An 18763-nucleotide genomic window follows, 5' to 3' on the forward strand; every position below is an offset into this window, starting at 1 on the left:
TCGATATTTTTAGTCTGGACTTAATCTATGCTTAGCACGAATATGGATTTAAAGATAAGTATCCCAAATTCTCTAGATCTGCTGTTATCAATATCTGAAGGCAACGATGATGCACTGTCATATCATATAAATATTTACTTTTTTTGTTTTTAAATCGTTTATTTCAAATGTGATTGTCATATTTAATGTACATTGCCCTATATCTTTATACGAGTGTATAAAGGGATGGATTAGTGATGCAATATACTGTATATCTAAATTAATGTAGAAGTATTAATTTTTTTAAAGAAATTGCCGAAGAGCTCATATAAAAGATATGATTTTTTAATAGTAAAAATAATCTTTAATGATGTATAGCTTTCATATGGATTCAATAATTCAAAAGAGAAACCATGGTACACCATAAAATATTAATTTGTGCATCATGAGATATCTGAAAATGCTAAATTAACACCGAAAGACATTGTAAAGACATTAAACATTTCATAAATCACAGCATTTTATAAAATTCAGAATATATATATATATATATATATATATATTGTTACGTTTCACGAAGTGTACCTGTGAAATTCGGGTTAACACTTGTTTACAAGTTTGGAATATATGGAACTTGAACCCGATGTTTATAAACTCCGTAAATATTTGTCAATGAACAGTTAACGAAAGAAATGAACAATAATTGATTTAATGACTTTATTAATTTAACATGTATGATTTAATGACAAAGTGGTGTATTTTGTATGTTTTAAATGGGTACAACGTTATTAATTTAGTAGGTAATTTTGTTGGTCAAAACCCGCTAACTTACTGATTGCATTGATTGTGACGTAATAGGTTTCTGATTGTCTCTTACGTCATCATAACAACTTTTGTCTATATAAACCAGCTGTTTTGGGTTCTGACTTCAGTCGGCTGTGGGGAGTGACTCGGAGCACACAGCCTTCCCTGGTTGGGGAACGACTCCGTATACTTCGGTTATAAGACGGTACCAAGTCTATGTATACGAAACCATTTAAGGAACCAAATTAATAGGAACGTCCTGGATTGACCATCGTTTGGTCACCTTTTTGTTAACCAAATAACGTTGTACCAATCAATTTACAGTGTACCATTTTGTGTGTTTATAAGTGAACCATTTGATCGTCTTAATAAATTATAAACTTTAAACAAGTGTTATTCCTAACAAATATTATTTAAAGTGACCAAAAATTGGTCATTACGTCAACCAAAGAAGTAACCAAAAGTTGGTCATTACGTCAACCAAAGAAGTGACTAAAAGTTGGTCATTACGTCAACTAAATAAGTGACCAAAAGTTGGTCATTACGTCAACTAAATAAGTGACCAAAAGTTGGTCATTACGTCAACCAAAGAAGTGACCAAAAGTTGGTCATTACGTTGAACAAAGTTGGTATTCCATAAAGCAATTAAGTGACCAAAAATTGGTCATTAACCATTACATAAACTGTGACCAACGGAACCATCAAATCTCGACCAAGTGACCAGAAAACCAATAGCGGCACACGAGTTTATTACACGATACCCTCGGTTTCGTTACATTGGTGGCAGCGGTGGGATCCGCTATTCAAGCAGGACTGTGAACCTAAACCATTTCAAAGATGTCGAGGAACGAAAAAGTGGTTGAGGAAGAGGACCATAATACAGAACCAAAAGAACCACAGTTTATCGACGGTACTCCAAGCAAAGAAGTTCTTTTGCGGGTTAATAACAACGACCAGATAGGAGACGGCAGTGCAGTCAACGCATGTACCAACGATACTCTACACACAATTCTACAAGAATTAAAAACCTTGAAGTCCCAAATGAACCTATTACAATCTCAAGTGAGACCAACGAGTTCTACCAACCAATATGTAGACCAAAATTGCGTTCAATCCGGTACCAGTGCTACGTCCAAAGATGACCAAATACACAGTGAACATCGACCATACAGAAATATTTCTCTACAAAATTTGTATGACGACTTTCGTGATTACGAACATACTAGGACAAGTTGGTCAAACCCGACGTTACCACGAAGTTACACTATCAATGCTAGGACCAATGAATTTCAGCCGACCATGCGCAGCTTCAATTACGATGTACCAAATTATGGTCACACAAGACAAGCCCATGACCATGATGACCACGGATTTAGGCGTTCCCCGGAACCTAAAGGGAGAAAACCAGCAACGTTTGATGGTACAATGAACTGGAACGACTACATAGTTCATTTCGACATGATTGCCCAATTGAACCACTGGAGTGAGGAAACAAAGGCATTAGAGTTAGCTACCAGTCTACGCGGCCCGGCACTGAGCGTTTTGAGTGACCTACAAGCAGAATATCGGTATAATTTTCGTCACCTTGTTACCGCACTAGCAGCAAGATTTGACCCAGAAAACCAAACAGAAATCTATAAGACGCAACTAAAGAGCAGAATACGGAAGAAAAACGAAACGATCACAGAGTTAATGCAAGACATAAAGCGACTTACGAGGATGACATACCCGAACGCACCCCTAAGTTTCCGCGACCAGATAACCAAAGATTCGTTCATCGGAAGTTTAAATGACCAAGAAATGGAATGGGCAGTGTTTCAAGGAAAACCTACAGACCTAGAAGATGCAGTGCGACTGGCATTGGAATATGAGGCATTTCAACAAGCACGGGGGAGACGAAATACAGTTCCAGTGCGTATGCAGAGAGAGGAACCAACGTACATAACCGAAAACGATGATAACTCATATCAAATAGCTATGATCAGTCAAAACACAGAAAAGAAGTTTTACAAGAAAGGTCCTTGTTTCTACTGTAAGAAAGATGGTCACATTAAAAGAGAATGCAGGTTACTACAACGGCACCTAAATAATGAAAAATACAGAAACCAAAGAAAACCGGAATACGTAAAAGACGTGACGACCAGAGAACCGGAGAACCAGGGAAACGCACAGTAGTTGACGTCGGCGGCCTAACGTCAACTACAAAGCAGAAAGGGCCACATGTTTTTGGAATAAAGAACTCAAATACTCGCAGTACCAACTTACTAACAATTGATGTGCTTGTTAACAATGTGAAAATAAATTGTGTCATCGACACGGGTTCAGTTATAACAGTTATCCATCCAAAGAAATATTACGAGATAGAAAGATGTGTGAGACCTAAATTATATCCAAACCGTAGTAACTTACAAATGGCAAACGGTGATTTAGTTGTACCAGAAGGTCAGACTGAACTTCAAATTGGTATTGATGAGGAAGTTACCGAACATAAAGTGATCGTCGCTGACGTTGAGTCAGATATGATTTTAGGTCTTGATTTTCTGAAACAGCATAATTGTCAATTGAATTTGGGTGAAGGAACTCTTACATTGGGAAAGAATAAATTACCATGTGACATTAAGAGTGAACACAATCCTGTGTTCAAAATTTGCGTACAAGAAGCTTTACGCAATGATAATGATGACCGACGACTATGTAAACCTCGTGACGAGAAGGAGACAAACGACGCTGAGAAGCATATCAGAGACTGTACCATTGGTGACTCAAAGAAGAATCAACCAAGGGGAGTCAGAGGAAAACCGGGTCAATGTTTACCTAGAGAACCACTGGAACAAGTGGCCAACGACATCCTTGGTCTTTTACCACGGACCAAGAAGGGTAACAAGGACGTTGTTACCAGTTCAGATTATTGCACCCGATGGATAGAAGCAACTGATAACCAGAAACGAAAGTATGGCACCAAGTCAAACCAGATTAAGTACACCCCAGGACAATGTGTGTGGATTGCGTCAAAGTCAAGGACCAAAGGAAGATGTCCTAAACTTAAGGTTCATTGGAATGGACCTTACACAGTGTTAAGTGCCGTGTCCGATTCGGTATTCAAAGTGAGAAAGTCTACAGCCGAGAAACCAAAATATGTGAATAATGACCAGATGAAGCTGTTTTGTGGTGAAGCAGATGACATTATATCCGTGTAACGCGTATCTCGAAAGACATTACCAGTGGACTTGAATAAGTCATTGATTAAATACCCCGAAACGAGGACGTTTCGACTTAAGAAGGGGGTAATGTTACGTTTCACGAAGTGTACCTGTGAAATTCGGGTTAACACTTGTTTACAAGTTTGGAATATATGGAACTTGAACCCGATGTTTATAAACTCCGTAAATATTTGTCAATGAACAGTTAACGAAAGAAATGAACAATAATTGATTTAATGACTTTATTAATTTAACATGTATGATTTAATGACAAAGTGGTGTATTTTGTATGTTTTAAATGGGTACAACGTTATTAATTTAGTAGGTAATTTTGTTGGTCAAAACCCGCTAACTTACTGATTGCATTGATTGTGACGTAATAGGTTTCTGATTGTCTCTTACGTCATCATAACAACTTTTGTCTATATAAACCAGCTGTTTTGGGTTCTGACTTCAGTCGGCTGTGGGGAGTGACTCGGAGCACACAGCCTTCCCTGGTTGGGGAACGACTCCGTATACTTCGGTTATAAGACGGTACCAAGTCTATGTATACGAAACCATTTAAGGAACCAAATTAATAGGAACGTCCTGGATTGACCATCGTTTGGTCACCTTTTTGTTAACCAAATAACGTTGTACCAATCAATTTACAGTGTACCATTTTGTGTGTTTATAAGTGAACCATTTGATCGTCTTAATAAATTATAAACTTTAAACAAGTGTTATTCCTAACAAATATTATTTAAAGTGACCAAAAATTGGTCATTACGTCAACCAAAGAAGTAACCAAAAGTTGGTCATTACGTCAACCAAAGAAGTGACTAAAAGTTGGTCATTACGTCAACTAAATAAGTGACCAAAAGTTGGTCATTACGTCAACTAAATAAGTGACCAAAAGTTGGTCATTACGTCAACTAAATAAGTGACCAAAAGTTGGTCATTACGTCAACCAAAGAAGTGACCAAAAGTTGGTCATTACGTCAACCAAAGAAGTGACCCAAAGTTGGTAATTCCATAAAGCAATTAAGTGACCAAAAATTGGTCATTAACCATTACATAAACTGTGACCAACGGAACCATCAAATCTCGACCAAGTGACCAGAAAACCAATAGCGGCCCACGAGTTTATTACACGATACCCTCGGTTTCGTTACAATATATATATATATATATATATATATATATATATATATATATATATATATATATATATATATATATATATATATATATAAAATTTCTATCAGATTGGTGTCCTATTTTCTTACAAATGCCTTGAAAACACACGTTAAATATTCCAAGGTTTTTTTTTTTTTTTTTTTTAAAAACAATTGTTATACAGAATAGATTTGATAAACTTGCTTCAAATTCATGGATGACAAAATATAGTTGCATTTTTAAAGCTGAAAAATAAGATAAATAATAATAATGTGGAATAAAAGGAAAAGGTGACATTTTATTTTGGCAAAAGAAAGGCAAGGGTCAGAAGCATGTTTTTATGTATTTCAAGAAGTTCAGTAAAACAATCCAATGGTGACTTTTATGTTCAAGTTGCATTTAGGGAAGTTAAACAGATTTCTTACAAAGGAAGTCCAAATACCTGTACCAGGGTTATTTCCTGTATCTGAAAATGCATTTAAAATACGCTAGGGGAAATGCAGTCAATTCACAAATTTTCAAGGTTTGAGGAAAAAAAATGGTTTGTGGGTATTTGATTTCATGGTTGGAAAATGTTTATTGTAATGCATTTGAAATTTTACATTTCGTGGTAGTCATCAATGCATGGGTCTCTTCATACATTCCCAAAAAGCAAAAAAAATAAATAAATAAATAAATAAAAATAATAATAATAATAAATAAAGTAAAATAAAATAAAAAAATAAATAAATAAAAAAAGGAAGATGTACAATATCTGATAAGTCATTGGGAATGATATTCATCAGTGTCTTTGGGGCGTCCCTGAAGGTGAATATATGCTGAGGATAAAAGATGGATAAAAGACCTAATGCGTGTGTTAAGAGAAAAAGGGGATGTATGGAGGGATTGAAAGTAGTAAGAATATGTGGTCTGTACTTTCCCTATTTTTTAGATGACATTTTACATTTTTTATTGATCGGCCCTCCTAGGACTGTTAAGTTCGTTTATTTTTTCAATTAAAGATCGATAGCATATGTACTATCAAATTTAAAACAAACATTCGTCAAATTGTTCAAAACTATTTAAGATGACTCTACAAATATCTAAGAATCAGAAAATAAAACTTACATTATGAAGAACTAGGCAGGTAAAAATATTTATCATTAAATAAAAATGCTTTACAAGCGAATTCCATTCAGAAGAAGACTAACAAAGTTTAATTTTTGTATTCCTATTGCGTACAGAAAAGTAGTTAATAAACACAATGCATATTTGAAATTGGTTATTTTTCCTAAATGCCGCGGTTTTACATTCAAATGAAACACAGGAGTGCATTCTTGCATTTTCAAGATATTCAAGGTTACATTAATATTTCGTACGACTTTGAACTTTCAAACCATGTGTTGAGTCATTTTTTTTTCCGTGAAGCATTTAAAAAATTACAAAGCAACAGTTTTTATAGATATTGAACGTAAGACGTGTTTAATCGCAATAAAAAAAAACGATATTACATTGTAAATCAAGATAAAAAACGTAGGGATTTACCTTATCGGAAAAAAACTCTCAAAAGAGATTACGTGGTTTAAGAAATCACTTTGAAATGTTTAATTTAATTTTTTACAGTCATCTGTTTAAACAAATGTTAACTTCATACACACATGGGATACCCGTGACAAAGGAAGATATAATCTATAACTTAATTAGGGTTCGGTCACTACTTTACTACAGAGTTATTTTGAGCTTCCCTTTAATAGAAAGGTTGAAATGTTTATTAGTTACGTAACTTTCTCTATTGATTTAAATGCAATGTTGAATAAGCACTGCATTTTAAAACGACATGTTTGGTTTGATTTTGTATTTAAATGTGAGTTTTTGAATAAACATTATTTTTTGTGAAGTGTTAATTAGTGCTACATACTTCACTCAGGAATTATAGGCCCTAAAACTTGCTGATATACCCCAGAAACGAAACGAACCTTTCCATGCAAGAAGAGGACCATATATTTTGATTTTAATTTAGTTAAAATTTATCCTTTACATTCTTTTTTTCCTAAGAAGAGGACGTTTGGGTATGTAATGAAAATGTACCAATATTAATGCAGGTAGCACATTTTACAAATTACAACATTAACAAATTTTAACAAGCAAAAGATACATGTACTCGTATTTACGCGTTCTGCAAATATTTCCTATTTTTGCTTTGACATAACAAAAATGTTTTCCGAGGTTGATTTTAAAACTGCCTTGTTGACAACATCTTTGTATATTCTTCGGAGACTAGACCTTTCAACAATGTTGGATAGAATTTCGATGGGAACTAAATGCGCTCCTTTATTAACGAAAATGTTTTTGTATAGCAATAAAGAAGAAAAACCCAAACGGTTACCATAAACTATATTTGTAACCAGAAGATTAACTTTCATTTTAAACTCGTTATATATATTCAAATGAACTCGAAACAAAAAATAACCTCTAGCTCAGAGTAAGTCACATCTGTTTCATATGTTTATCGATTATATCTATAAGATTGTCAGGCATTAAGAAATAAACTCTATTACAAACGAGACAAATTAAGGCCTCTGTCGTTAGTTTTAATAACATGTATTTAATAATATTTCATTATTACCTGCATAACGTCCGAGTATAATAATAATAGTTTAATCAAATATTTTTTTAAAATTTATTTTCTCATGCCGAACAATAGAAAATTTGTTAAATAAAAGATCAGAAATGCATTATTACAGCTATTGATAGGACATACAGCGTCCACTAATCTATTTTTCATCGGCATACAGTTCATATATCTAAAATGGCTACTATATAACGATCTACTAATGTCTTAAAGTAACAATGGTTAGGTACAAATTGTGAACTGAAAATAAAATACATGTTCTATTTCATAGCAATTTTGCAAAATCATTGTGCAGTCTCCAATATCACCTTATCAAGACAGGTGTTAAAAGCGACATATCAGAAATATCTCCTTACCTGTACTACTTGTAATAGACCTAAAAATATTCTGCAAACATGCACCAAGGACTGATAAATGACCATGGGGTTTTCATGCAGAGGGAAGAAATTGATCTCAATCTTGGAGACAGATATTTGTGTGCTTTCAATAGGTTATCATGGAGGCCAATTCTGAGCATTAATTCTCTATGCACCCGTATATTATGTAATTTTAAGGGTAATTAGTCATTCCAGACGGCTTAAAATAGTTTTCCAAAACTTTGACCATGATGAGGTGGCGTTTTTTCTCTCTATTTATCCCAGTACTTGGAGTATTTGGGATTAATTCGAGATCAAACGTTAGGGTGTAACTGGTGAGGTGAGCGAGGAAAAGTGTCGAAACAGGTATACAGAGGGTTTGTGGAGATTAACAGTGGCGGATCTAGCCAAGAGTTTTAAAAGTTTGTTTATTCGTCAGCGGTGACAAATTCCGAAACACAATACAAATATTTATCATAAACTCGCTACATATATACATATAACCTTTGCCCATTATTTGATTATTTACATTTTAACTTATCTGTTAGTCCCATACCTGTTACTTTTTATGTTTACGGATATGTATTTATGTGTGTAATTTGTATGTATGTCTGTCCGTTTTTCAAGACAGATTCAAAGTCCACTTTTAACTTAGCTATGTTCATTGTATGAAAAAGTAAACTCTTAAGTGTTTGGTTTTGAAGTACTAATTGGATTTTGTACATTCTTTTGTATTTGTTTATTTTGTTAACTGTATAATTGCATGTAGTTTAGGAATATTTTGGTTTTATATTTTGATTTGTTTCTACTACATGTTTGGATTGTTGATCAAGATTTATTTGATCAATAAAATACAATTTCAACATATATATGGTGTTCATGTTATGTTTAAGTAAAGGAAGGAGGAGGCATAAATACATATATAGCCTACTCTTAAGTGTACTGCACTGGATGTCGCCATAAACTGGTTAACTGAACAAAAATAAAAAACGTGCACTTTTAATTTTCAAAGAGTTGCTTTTTCTAAAATAGATTTCTTTTTATACAGATAAAATAATACAAGAATACTTTATCAGGTCACTCATTGCAATTTCCGTCATCTTGCATGAAAACAAAAATATATTCAGAAAGGTGAAACTTTTTTTTAATAACCAAGAAGGGATAAATATCAAATGCCTATCTAAACCTACGATGTTCGTCCAATACATGATTTATGGACCTCTTGAAGTACATGAAAACAACAAAAAAAATTATTTGGAACCCTTGCGTTTCTTTGCCACAATATGATTCCTTTTTCTTTGATTCCACGTTTTTTATTCATCTAACCTTTTCGGCTAAAAATAAAGTGCATCAATGTTTCGTCATCCAACAAGCAAGTTTATCAAATCTTCTATATTGTTAAAACATTTTTTTAAGAGACCCTTTTCCTTAATAGAACTTTTTAACTGTGAAAAAATACAATTAAATAATTGTACATTATTATGATAAGCAGTATAATACAATGCTTATTGAATGACCCTTGTAATTTGTGTTTTTGCAATTACATGTGCATATTTAAAGTGAAGATAACGTAATAGTGATAATGACTATGAAATCGCATGAAATTGTATTTTACTGTTAAAAGCTGTAAATTTCTTAATGAAGCTCTCTTTTCATTGTGAATTATGAAATTGTAAAAGATTTTAAAAGAATATGAGGGTTATTCAAAAAGCATACCTACACGCTTCTTATAATGGTCGAAAATTGTTGAAAAAACTTATATAGTTTTGAAAGATGGAGGGATTAGTCTTTAACACTTCGGAATTCAAATTGTTATGACCAAATTTCGGAATATGGTACCCTGGTGCTTAAAAAGTAATATACACTTTAGAAAAATATACCTAGCCAGGTGAATTTTATTAGGAAAAGCAAAATGGTAAAAACCAGCCTATGTGATATTACTGATTTCTTGTCATTTTGCTTTTCCTCATAATATTTACCTGGCTTGGTATATTTTCTTAAAGTTTATATTACACTTTTAGCACCAAGAAGATAATTCTAAAAATTATCCACTTTTCTAAACTTGTGACGTGATATTAAGTCTCCTAAGAAAAAAAAAATGTTTATATCATCTGTCCTTAATATAACGCATAAAAAGAATATTTGATAAACTTTGGTGATGGATGGAAAAACTTGTTTTAACTTATTATAGTTTAAAAGGACATCAAAAATAATATTTGGAATCAGAAGTCTCGAAAAAGTTGTCGACCTATGATTGCACAGAGTCGCAGACTCCTAACTTGGTGTTTCTTTTTACTCAAAAGATGTTGTAAGATATGGACCTAAATCCTCAGAAATAATCTTTATTGGTTACTTTAGATAAATTTGTATCAAGGAATGTTAAGCATTTTTTTACCATAAGGAAAGTCCAATTACCGCTCCCGAGGGTAATTTTCTAGTACATGACAACGTTGAGCAAATAAACATTTTTAAAAATGGAGAACATTTGAATAAAGAAAGGAGAGTTTAGCTATGTCCATATTCACTAGATCTCATTCATTGTGGATTTTTTTTAATTCCTAAACGCTATAATAGAATTAAAAGGAGGCTTATTCATTTTGTCTTGGGAAGTGCATTTTATCGATGTATGTTGAGGGATCCTTACATGTAGAAATGAGTATACTGAGGTTATCTGGTCATGGTTCAAAATCTTAAAACACATATGTAAAGATTAACAAGGAATACTTTGAGTATATTATGAAACTACTTTGTATGATTTTCTTATTTTTGATTACCTTTTGCACTACTGTTAAATTTTACGAGCATATAGATAGATAACAGTACACTTTTAATTATATATATTATATAAATGGAGATAACGAACAGTATTCAAGCTCAGAAGCCCATAAAACAATAAAAAATAGGAGCAGAACAAACATGGACCTTCCAAATTTCAATGTTGGGACTAGGTTCCATGGAGGAGTGAGTATCCCTTGCCGACCAGTCACATCCGCCGTGTGCTCCTTACAAGTTTCGATATTTTTGTCATGTTGTATGTCTCTGATATACATAATAAAGTTTTCAATAATAAAATAACACTTTTTACATTGGGACACATTTGATTGAGAAGAATGGCAGCATTTATAAATCTGATAAAAAGGGCGACTGGGCAAGCTTATGATACAAGTAGTTTTTTCTTGTATCTTCCCCAACTTCGCCAGATTCACCAGAAATAATGTTGACAGGTCCCGCATTAGATGAAGTATTTTGCTCTCTTATTCTTTTACGGTACCTTTTTCTGCAGAAAAGTAAAAAAAAAATCAAATGAGATAAGCTTTACAATAAAGTTTTCAAATACTTATAACAAATATTTTTAATCAACTGAAATCAAACTTTTCTATTTACTATATTTTTACAGAATTTAAAGAAAATTGTCAAAATTTTTATCTAAGAAAAACGTTTTATCTACATGTATATCGCCAGAAATAGAATAAAATGGATCAGATGGTAAAATGATTTAAATTTTATTATAAGACATATAAAACTATAAACCTACTTAATTATATATATGTAGAATATTAATCCCAAGATCGTTCCTATGCTTATACACAGGGCTGCGAGAACACCATTAAATCTTGAATGCCATTTTCCTGTTTCTTCAACTGCAGAAAATCATTACATATTACATTACACCAGGAATGGGGTAATTTTAAAAAACTAATTGAATGTAATTAATTATATTTTGGGGAGTAATTGGAAGTAATTTGTAATTGAACATTTTTTCAATTACTTGTAATTGTATTTTAATTAATTACACTGAAGAAATACCATGTAAATTCAATTACTTAATTTTTCAATTACATTCAAGTACTTTATATAATACACTTGTATTCATGATATGTTGTCACCACCACCGTCTCCCCATTTTACTGTCTTTTATTTTATTGCAAAACATATCCCCAATTCTTCATTTATACATAAGACAAATCATTTTTTAATAATTATCTACTCTCTTTCTAATCGTTATATAAAAGGTGAATTTTGTTTTACTTTTATCTGAATTTTGCACCACCCTTCTTAGGTCTATTCATTTATGAAACACACAGTCATTATATTTCAATCATAAGTTTGATGTTTTGTCAATGAAGAATAAGAATGTGAGTGTGTCAAAAAGAAAAAGAGAAAATGAATGTGTGTCATTAACCAAGTTCTTTTTTGTTGGTAAGAGATAATTACCCTCCTGGTCACAGCTGTAAATTGCAATCAAAACAAATCAAGTCCTCTAAAGAGGTATTCATTCCATGATGCCACTGCATGGAGATAATTATATCAATTACAAATGCTCCGCTAGTTTGAGAAAAGAAAAACTTTCAATTTGATAATCATTTTAACACCTTAACAGAATTCTATGAATGAATTTTGTATCTGAAAAAGGTATGTCCTGTACAAGTATTATTTATGAAGTAAAAATGTTCAACAAAAATAGCAATTTAGGATGTTCTTCAAAAGAAATAGTTAATTTGAGGGGTTACAATTGCGACTTATTTGACTGATATCGAATAGTTCTTTAATGTTTTATTAATAAAAGTAATAATTTAAACCACAAAGATAAACAATGCCTATGGCATTATTTCTTGTATTGTTTGTGTAAATGCTGCATTTACATACACATGAAATGAATGACCCCTGTACTGTATATACATTGACAAGTTTAAAAAAAAAAATTAAAATGTAATTTGTCATTTAATTAAGTACTTTTGTAAAGTAATTGTAATTTAATTATTTACATGTCTTAGAAAGCCTGTAATTTAATTGTAATTTAATTGAAGAAAACGTCAAAGTAATTGTAATTTAATTAATTACTTTTTAAAGTAATTGACCCCATCCCCGCATTACACTGCAGTGCAATTGAAAAATGTAAATCATTAACTGCCACTATAAACTTTGCAATGTACAATGCTTTTAATACATATTTCAAAAAAATGTGTTCCTATAAAATCGTTTGTATCAATAGGATAAGATACATACTTTGTAAGCACTGTGCACCCCGCCACCCTCCTATACAACCGTCTTTACAATATCCGGTCACGTGATGGCAGTCACGTGATGTCTTGCAGAAGAGGCTGCACTCTCTTTTACAGTTATTGCCATAAAATCCTGCATTACATACTAAAACAAACATTGTGTCAGAAAGATAACTTTAAAAAAACGTAAATGATTTTAAGAACAAACTGGACGTCACGAAAATAAATTGAAGTAACTTAAATAACAAAAAGAGAAAGAAATGAAATAAAACAATAATAAATACATTAGACGTGAATTTGTAAGATATTGATTACAAATTATATCGTATGTTCTTATAGAGACTTTCTTACTTGAACATAACTGAGACTGACGTTTTTCATACTAATTAGTAGTCTATTATTTATACACTTAATTGACGAAGGATTTTTTCCATTATTACCCGATCACAACAAGGAACACACGGCGGGTGTGACCGGTCGGCAGGGAATGCTCACTCCTCCATGGCACCTGATCCCACCTCTGATGTTTTGGAGGCCCTTGTTCGCTCTGCTCCGATTTTGTAATTGTTTTAGGGACTTTAATGATCTTAAATACTGTTCGTTAACTCCATATGTTTTAGCACTGAACACAGATATTTCGTACATTTAGTAAAATGGATAAGCTACCTTCATTGCAGAGAGGTCCCTGATAACCCTTGGTACATCCCTGTGAACAGAATCCATCCACAGGATCACAAGCAGAATTCCGACAAAATTTACACACCTGGGAACACTTCTCACCGTACCTTCCTATGCAAACTATATGGAATGGAAAAAAGTTATAAAATGAACAAATGAGAAGTAAAAAAAAAAGCACCATTATATTAATTATTTTTTTTATATATCAAAACTCTTACCCGTTTCACATTGTGGCCCCTCCCATCCGGGCTGGCATCCCCCTTTACACGCCCCCGTTCTTGCATAACATTGTCCAGGTATTCGACAATTTTGAGAGCAATTCCCTTTACAGTTTCTATCAAATGTCCCCGGCAAACATTCTTAAAAATAATTAAAAGAAATAGCACATCATTTTGGATTATATTTGTCTACCTTTCAATCGACAAAAATGTCTTCCCTCTTTTTTTTTATTTAGTTGTGCACCATAAAAATAAAATTGCTGCTATAATTGAGGTTTTCAAATGGAAATTACATGGTCTCTGTTTTATCTTATTTGACAAAGAAATGATCTTTAACAATAAGTACTGTTAAATATTTTCCTCTGTAATACGCTGTATATAATGGTATAAATTTCTTCGTGACGTACTCGTTTTACAAAGCTGCCCTTGAAAGCCAGCTGCGCACCCCTCCACACAGGTACCACTCACGTGGTGGCATTGTCTGTCACCACCAAAACAGGCACCACATTTATGGGCGCAGTCCTGACCATACCACCCTCCATTACACTCTGGTATTAAAATTTCAAAGTTTAAATTTTATTGCTCCTTAAATACATGTACCGCATGAGTTGATTTTTAGCAAAATTTAATTTTAGCGATTTTGATTTATTTTCGTGAATTATAACAATAATTTCAAATGTAGGTATCTCGACACCGTCACAAAATATGGAATTTGATAGACATAATTTCGGGAGTAGTTTACACTGTTTTTAAGAAACGTTTGACGGTAGAAAAGCTTAGTACTGAAAGTTACCCTATATTTTGAAAAAATGAATGAAAACGACAGCGAATGTCTTTACAATTATTTTAAAATATCAGTAATTGTAGTTATCCACGTTTAAACAGCTAATGGAACATATCTATTACTTAAACTCCTCAAAACAAAATTTACCATAAGATGTACTTGATAAAAACAGCAAAGGTCTGAAAAGAGCAAAGAATTGCAAGAGTACAAAGACAGATTTATATGCAATTTTCTTAAATATTAGTGGTATTATTGCTCAAATTCGTATTCGGGGAGACAGTTTAATTTCTGGAGGAGTCTAGAAAGAATTTTTTTTTTGCAAAAAAATCGAAAGATTTATTAGAGGAAGGACCCAGAATCAGGAATCCACTACATTAATTTTCTTCATGACAGCGTCCAAAACCCGCACGTTCTGAAGAGTAAAGTTGTTTTCGGGATAAACAGAAAGTTAATATTCTTTCACATTAACAATATTCGCCAGATCATTGACCTTTTGACTTGTTTCTATTTCCAAACTTGAAAAAACACCTTTTCAGAAGGAAGAAACAAGTCCAGGAAATCATTGGATCTGCCATTTTCCAGTATACTAAGGGTCATACCCAAAAATGAGTTTTAAAAGCAATTAGAAATTGGATAAAAAATGTTATGGACATGTGTTTTAATCAAAAGAGATTAATAAGTTAAATTATGAAGACTAAATCATTGAAAAGCGTCTTTTGCTTCTTTCCGAGCACCGAGGACATTATTTTTTGAACAGCCCTCGTAGTTTACAGTCGATTAACCTAATTTATCAACTGCGAAACTATGATTTACTTAGCTCATTTTTGTGCGTGCCATAGATATCTTTACAATTTTTACTATGTTTGACCATAGACCTAAAGCATTCACCTGTCTGTTTAAATACGTAATTTGTAGTGACGTCACTTTTACACAAGGTTTGACCTTGGTATGCACCTGTCTGTTCACTTACGTATTTCACAGTTATGTCCCTTATATCCAGGTTTACATCCTTGACAAGCCCCCGTCTCTATGTGACAATAACAACAATTCCTTCGACAGGGGATAGAGCAGGTCGGTCCATAATACCCTGTTTTATTGCAACCTGAAATGAATGGAGTATACGATTCAATACAAGAGAATTCTATTTCTTGAACTTTTCCCCCTATTTTAGTAAATGCTAAACTGTTTTCAATTGAAGACTTGTATATCTATAAATTTAATTTGGATGGCCGTAGCTTTTCTAATGTTTGAATTGATTTTTGAGAAATAAAAAAAAAGTGTCCAATACTTCTAATTTTCTCTAAGTTTATGGGGTAATCGTAATTTAGAAAATTTATGAGGAAAATTAATTTTCATTGTATTTTTTTTTAGAGATTTAAGGTTAATATGTAGAAAAAAGGTGCCATTCTTATATATATCCAGAAACAAAATCATGAACATGGACCACTGGAAAAACCAGAGGTGGACAGGAATTATATATAAAGAAGATTAAGAATTCCAAATTAACCGGTCACACCCACTGTTTGCCCCTTGTATTAATCAAGTATATATATGCCGTACTCCGTAGTCAAATTCATAATAACACCCCCACCCCTCACCCCCAAAACAGGAGAGAGAAAGAACATTTACATGTACCTGGTATAAAACACTTCAAACAAAACTCCTTAAAGATAGTTTATTTACAAAAAAAAGTCTTTATAATGACCGTGAATTTCCGAAAAATTGACTTTGCTTAACGACGTTTTATATTCTTGTAACATCAGCTTTATCAGTAGCTTGCCTCGTTTACATTTATTCGTACTCGGGGCATGCTTTTTGAGTATATTTCAGTTGGTAGACCATAAACACTATAAGTGTAGATTATATTGGAATATTGATACATCAGTAAGAAAAGTTACGTAGGATAAATCACTTGTCATTTAGTTTACTAAAAAGTGACTGAAGGCTAACTGAAAGGCGACTGCTTGAAAGATCTACACCATTCAGACACCTTTCCAGACTTTTCGGTCACGTTTCTGTTGCCTGAAAGGAGCAATATCATCCTATCTGCCGGGTATGCTCCATGCTCCATAGCACCTGATCCCACCTCTGATGTATTAGAGGTCCATATGTTTGCTCTGCTCCCATTTTTTGTATTGTTTGATGGACTTTTCAGCTTAATTCTATTCGTTATCTCTATATATTTCATTGACTATTGAAAAACTGAATCATACCATTGACCTCAACTTCACATAGTTCATTGTGTGCATCTGGCGAATATTGACTGGAATATGACGAATTCTGAGGCCTCTCGTTGTAGTAAATGACGTACTGCCCATGTACGAGACACGGTATGTCGAGGACGGCTGGAATCGTGGCTCTACTGTAGTTTGTGTCATGAAAACATAATTCACCATCCACTTTGTTCGTTGTGTTAGAAACATAAACATAAAATCCTAAAAATCTTGTAGCAAAACCATTCAAGGAATCTGAAAAGATTTAGCATTTTTTGAAATTGAATATTTGTTCAGTCCCAAAAATTAACAAGAAACTCTTCATTTTATATTGAAAATTCTCTCTCATAACGCCCCTTCTTACGAATAACCATTTGGCTTTTTAATGTATATATATGGATTTGTACCTTTTAAAACGAATTTTGATGAAAAAAAAATCTGGAAATTATATTTTGTAATTTTTGTATATTTTTCTTTGAATAATGCAAAATTTTTCACAATTTGGTATCTTTCAAATACCACGGGTAATGCATGCTGATTTTTTGTCTATGAACATCTGATGGCACTTTAATCTTAAATTAAGAATATCTTGAAAAATCATCAGTTGATAAGGTACCTTGCGTATGTTCTTAATAAAAAATAAAAATCTAAATACCCCATGGTGTATTGTCAGTCCTATAGTATATCCGGATATCATGAATGCTTTGGATTGACGTCAGGTTTACCCACCAGGTGGCGGTGTTGTATCCATTTCCGGATATCACACATTGACCTCCAAAAGCTGAAAGATCAGTCTTCAGACCGTCTACGGCATTGCTGGAGTCGAATGGTGCTGTCCCATACTTCTTATAGATATATTCATGTGATTGGTGTGTAGGTTTATTCAAAGCAATGTTTTCTGAAAACGAAAACGAATTTTGGATAATAAGCTATCAGTCTATACATATTTTATACAATGACATACTTTTTAAAATATCTAGTTTTTCCTTTCGCCAATAATTTATTTTGAAGATTTGCATTTGAATAAAATTTAAATATAACCATATTTTTTTTTTACTATGAGGAGTAATTTTGAAGTGTTGTTTCTCGCTAGAAGCAGCACTTTGAGCAAATGCAAAAAAGAAAAATACCCATACCCAACCCCGCACACCAACACATACCTACACACATAAAACAAGCAAACATAGCACCTCCTCAGACATGAAAGTGTCATTTACTAAAGAAAAACAAATTATGTGGAATGAAAACTTACACTACGATTAAAAATAATAAAAAAAGCTTCATACCATATCCAGAGATAGCATGTAGAAATGTAAGTAACATACAAGTATAAAGCATGATTATGGGACATATTGATATCAAGAGTATATAAGTTTATATACCTGCAAATAAATATATACATCATTTTACCTATTTGCTATCTGATAAAATCAAACACAATAATGATAGTAAATCACGACACCTGCGTCTAACACTCAATGTAGAAAATAATATCAGTTTATAAATTTATTTATATGTTGTTAGAATTTTTTTTTATTGAAGTACAGTGTGTAATAAAAGCGTGTTTACAAATTTCGACCCTACATGTATCTATCTAAGAATGCTTCCATACACGTGTATTCTTGGCGTTAGAAGATTTTTCAATTATTTTTCCTATACGTTTGATTTACTATTTAAGTTTTTGTGCAAAAAATACATATACAATGTATATCCTTTCTACCAATTTGTATAACTTTGGTTCTCTGTTATCTTCCGCAAA

At 32.7% G+C, this 18763-nt stretch overlaps 1 protein-coding gene and 1 long non-coding RNA gene across 2 annotated transcripts; both read right to left on the minus strand.

Annotated features, from left to right (window-relative positions):
- Positions 1 to 11195: 11195 nt before the first annotated feature.
- Positions 11196 to 13847, minus strand: LOC134283791 (uncharacterized). Its single transcript, XR_009995561.1, has 4 exons — positions 13778 to 13847; positions 13116 to 13256; positions 11644 to 11749; positions 11196 to 11385 (listed from the first exon to the last, which is right to left on the minus strand). It is a non-coding gene; the product is annotated as an uncharacterized LOC134283791 (long non-coding RNA).
- A 53-nt stretch (positions 13848 to 13900) lies between these two features.
- LOC134283792 (uncharacterized) lies at positions 13901 to 18342 on the minus strand. Its single transcript, XM_062766269.1, has 7 exons — positions 18291 to 18342; positions 17660 to 17902; positions 17005 to 17259; positions 15762 to 15893; positions 14476 to 14555; positions 14008 to 14148; positions 13901 to 13909 (listed from the first exon to the last, which is right to left on the minus strand). The coding sequence occupies exons 1-7, from the start codon at positions 18340 to 18342 to the stop codon at positions 13901 to 13903; spliced, it is 912 nt and encodes a 303-aa protein (XP_062622253.1).
- Positions 18343 to 18763: the final 421 nt, after the last annotated feature.

Source organism: Saccostrea cucullata, unplaced genomic scaffold (assembly GCF_032062105.1).
Source record: "Saccostrea cucullata isolate Sc308-1 unplaced genomic scaffold, CSIRO_AGI_Scuc_v1 ctg5346, whole genome shotgun sequence".
In the NCBI taxonomy this organism is placed as follows: Eukaryota; Metazoa; Mollusca; class Bivalvia; order Ostreida; family Ostreidae; genus Saccostrea; species Saccostrea cuccullata.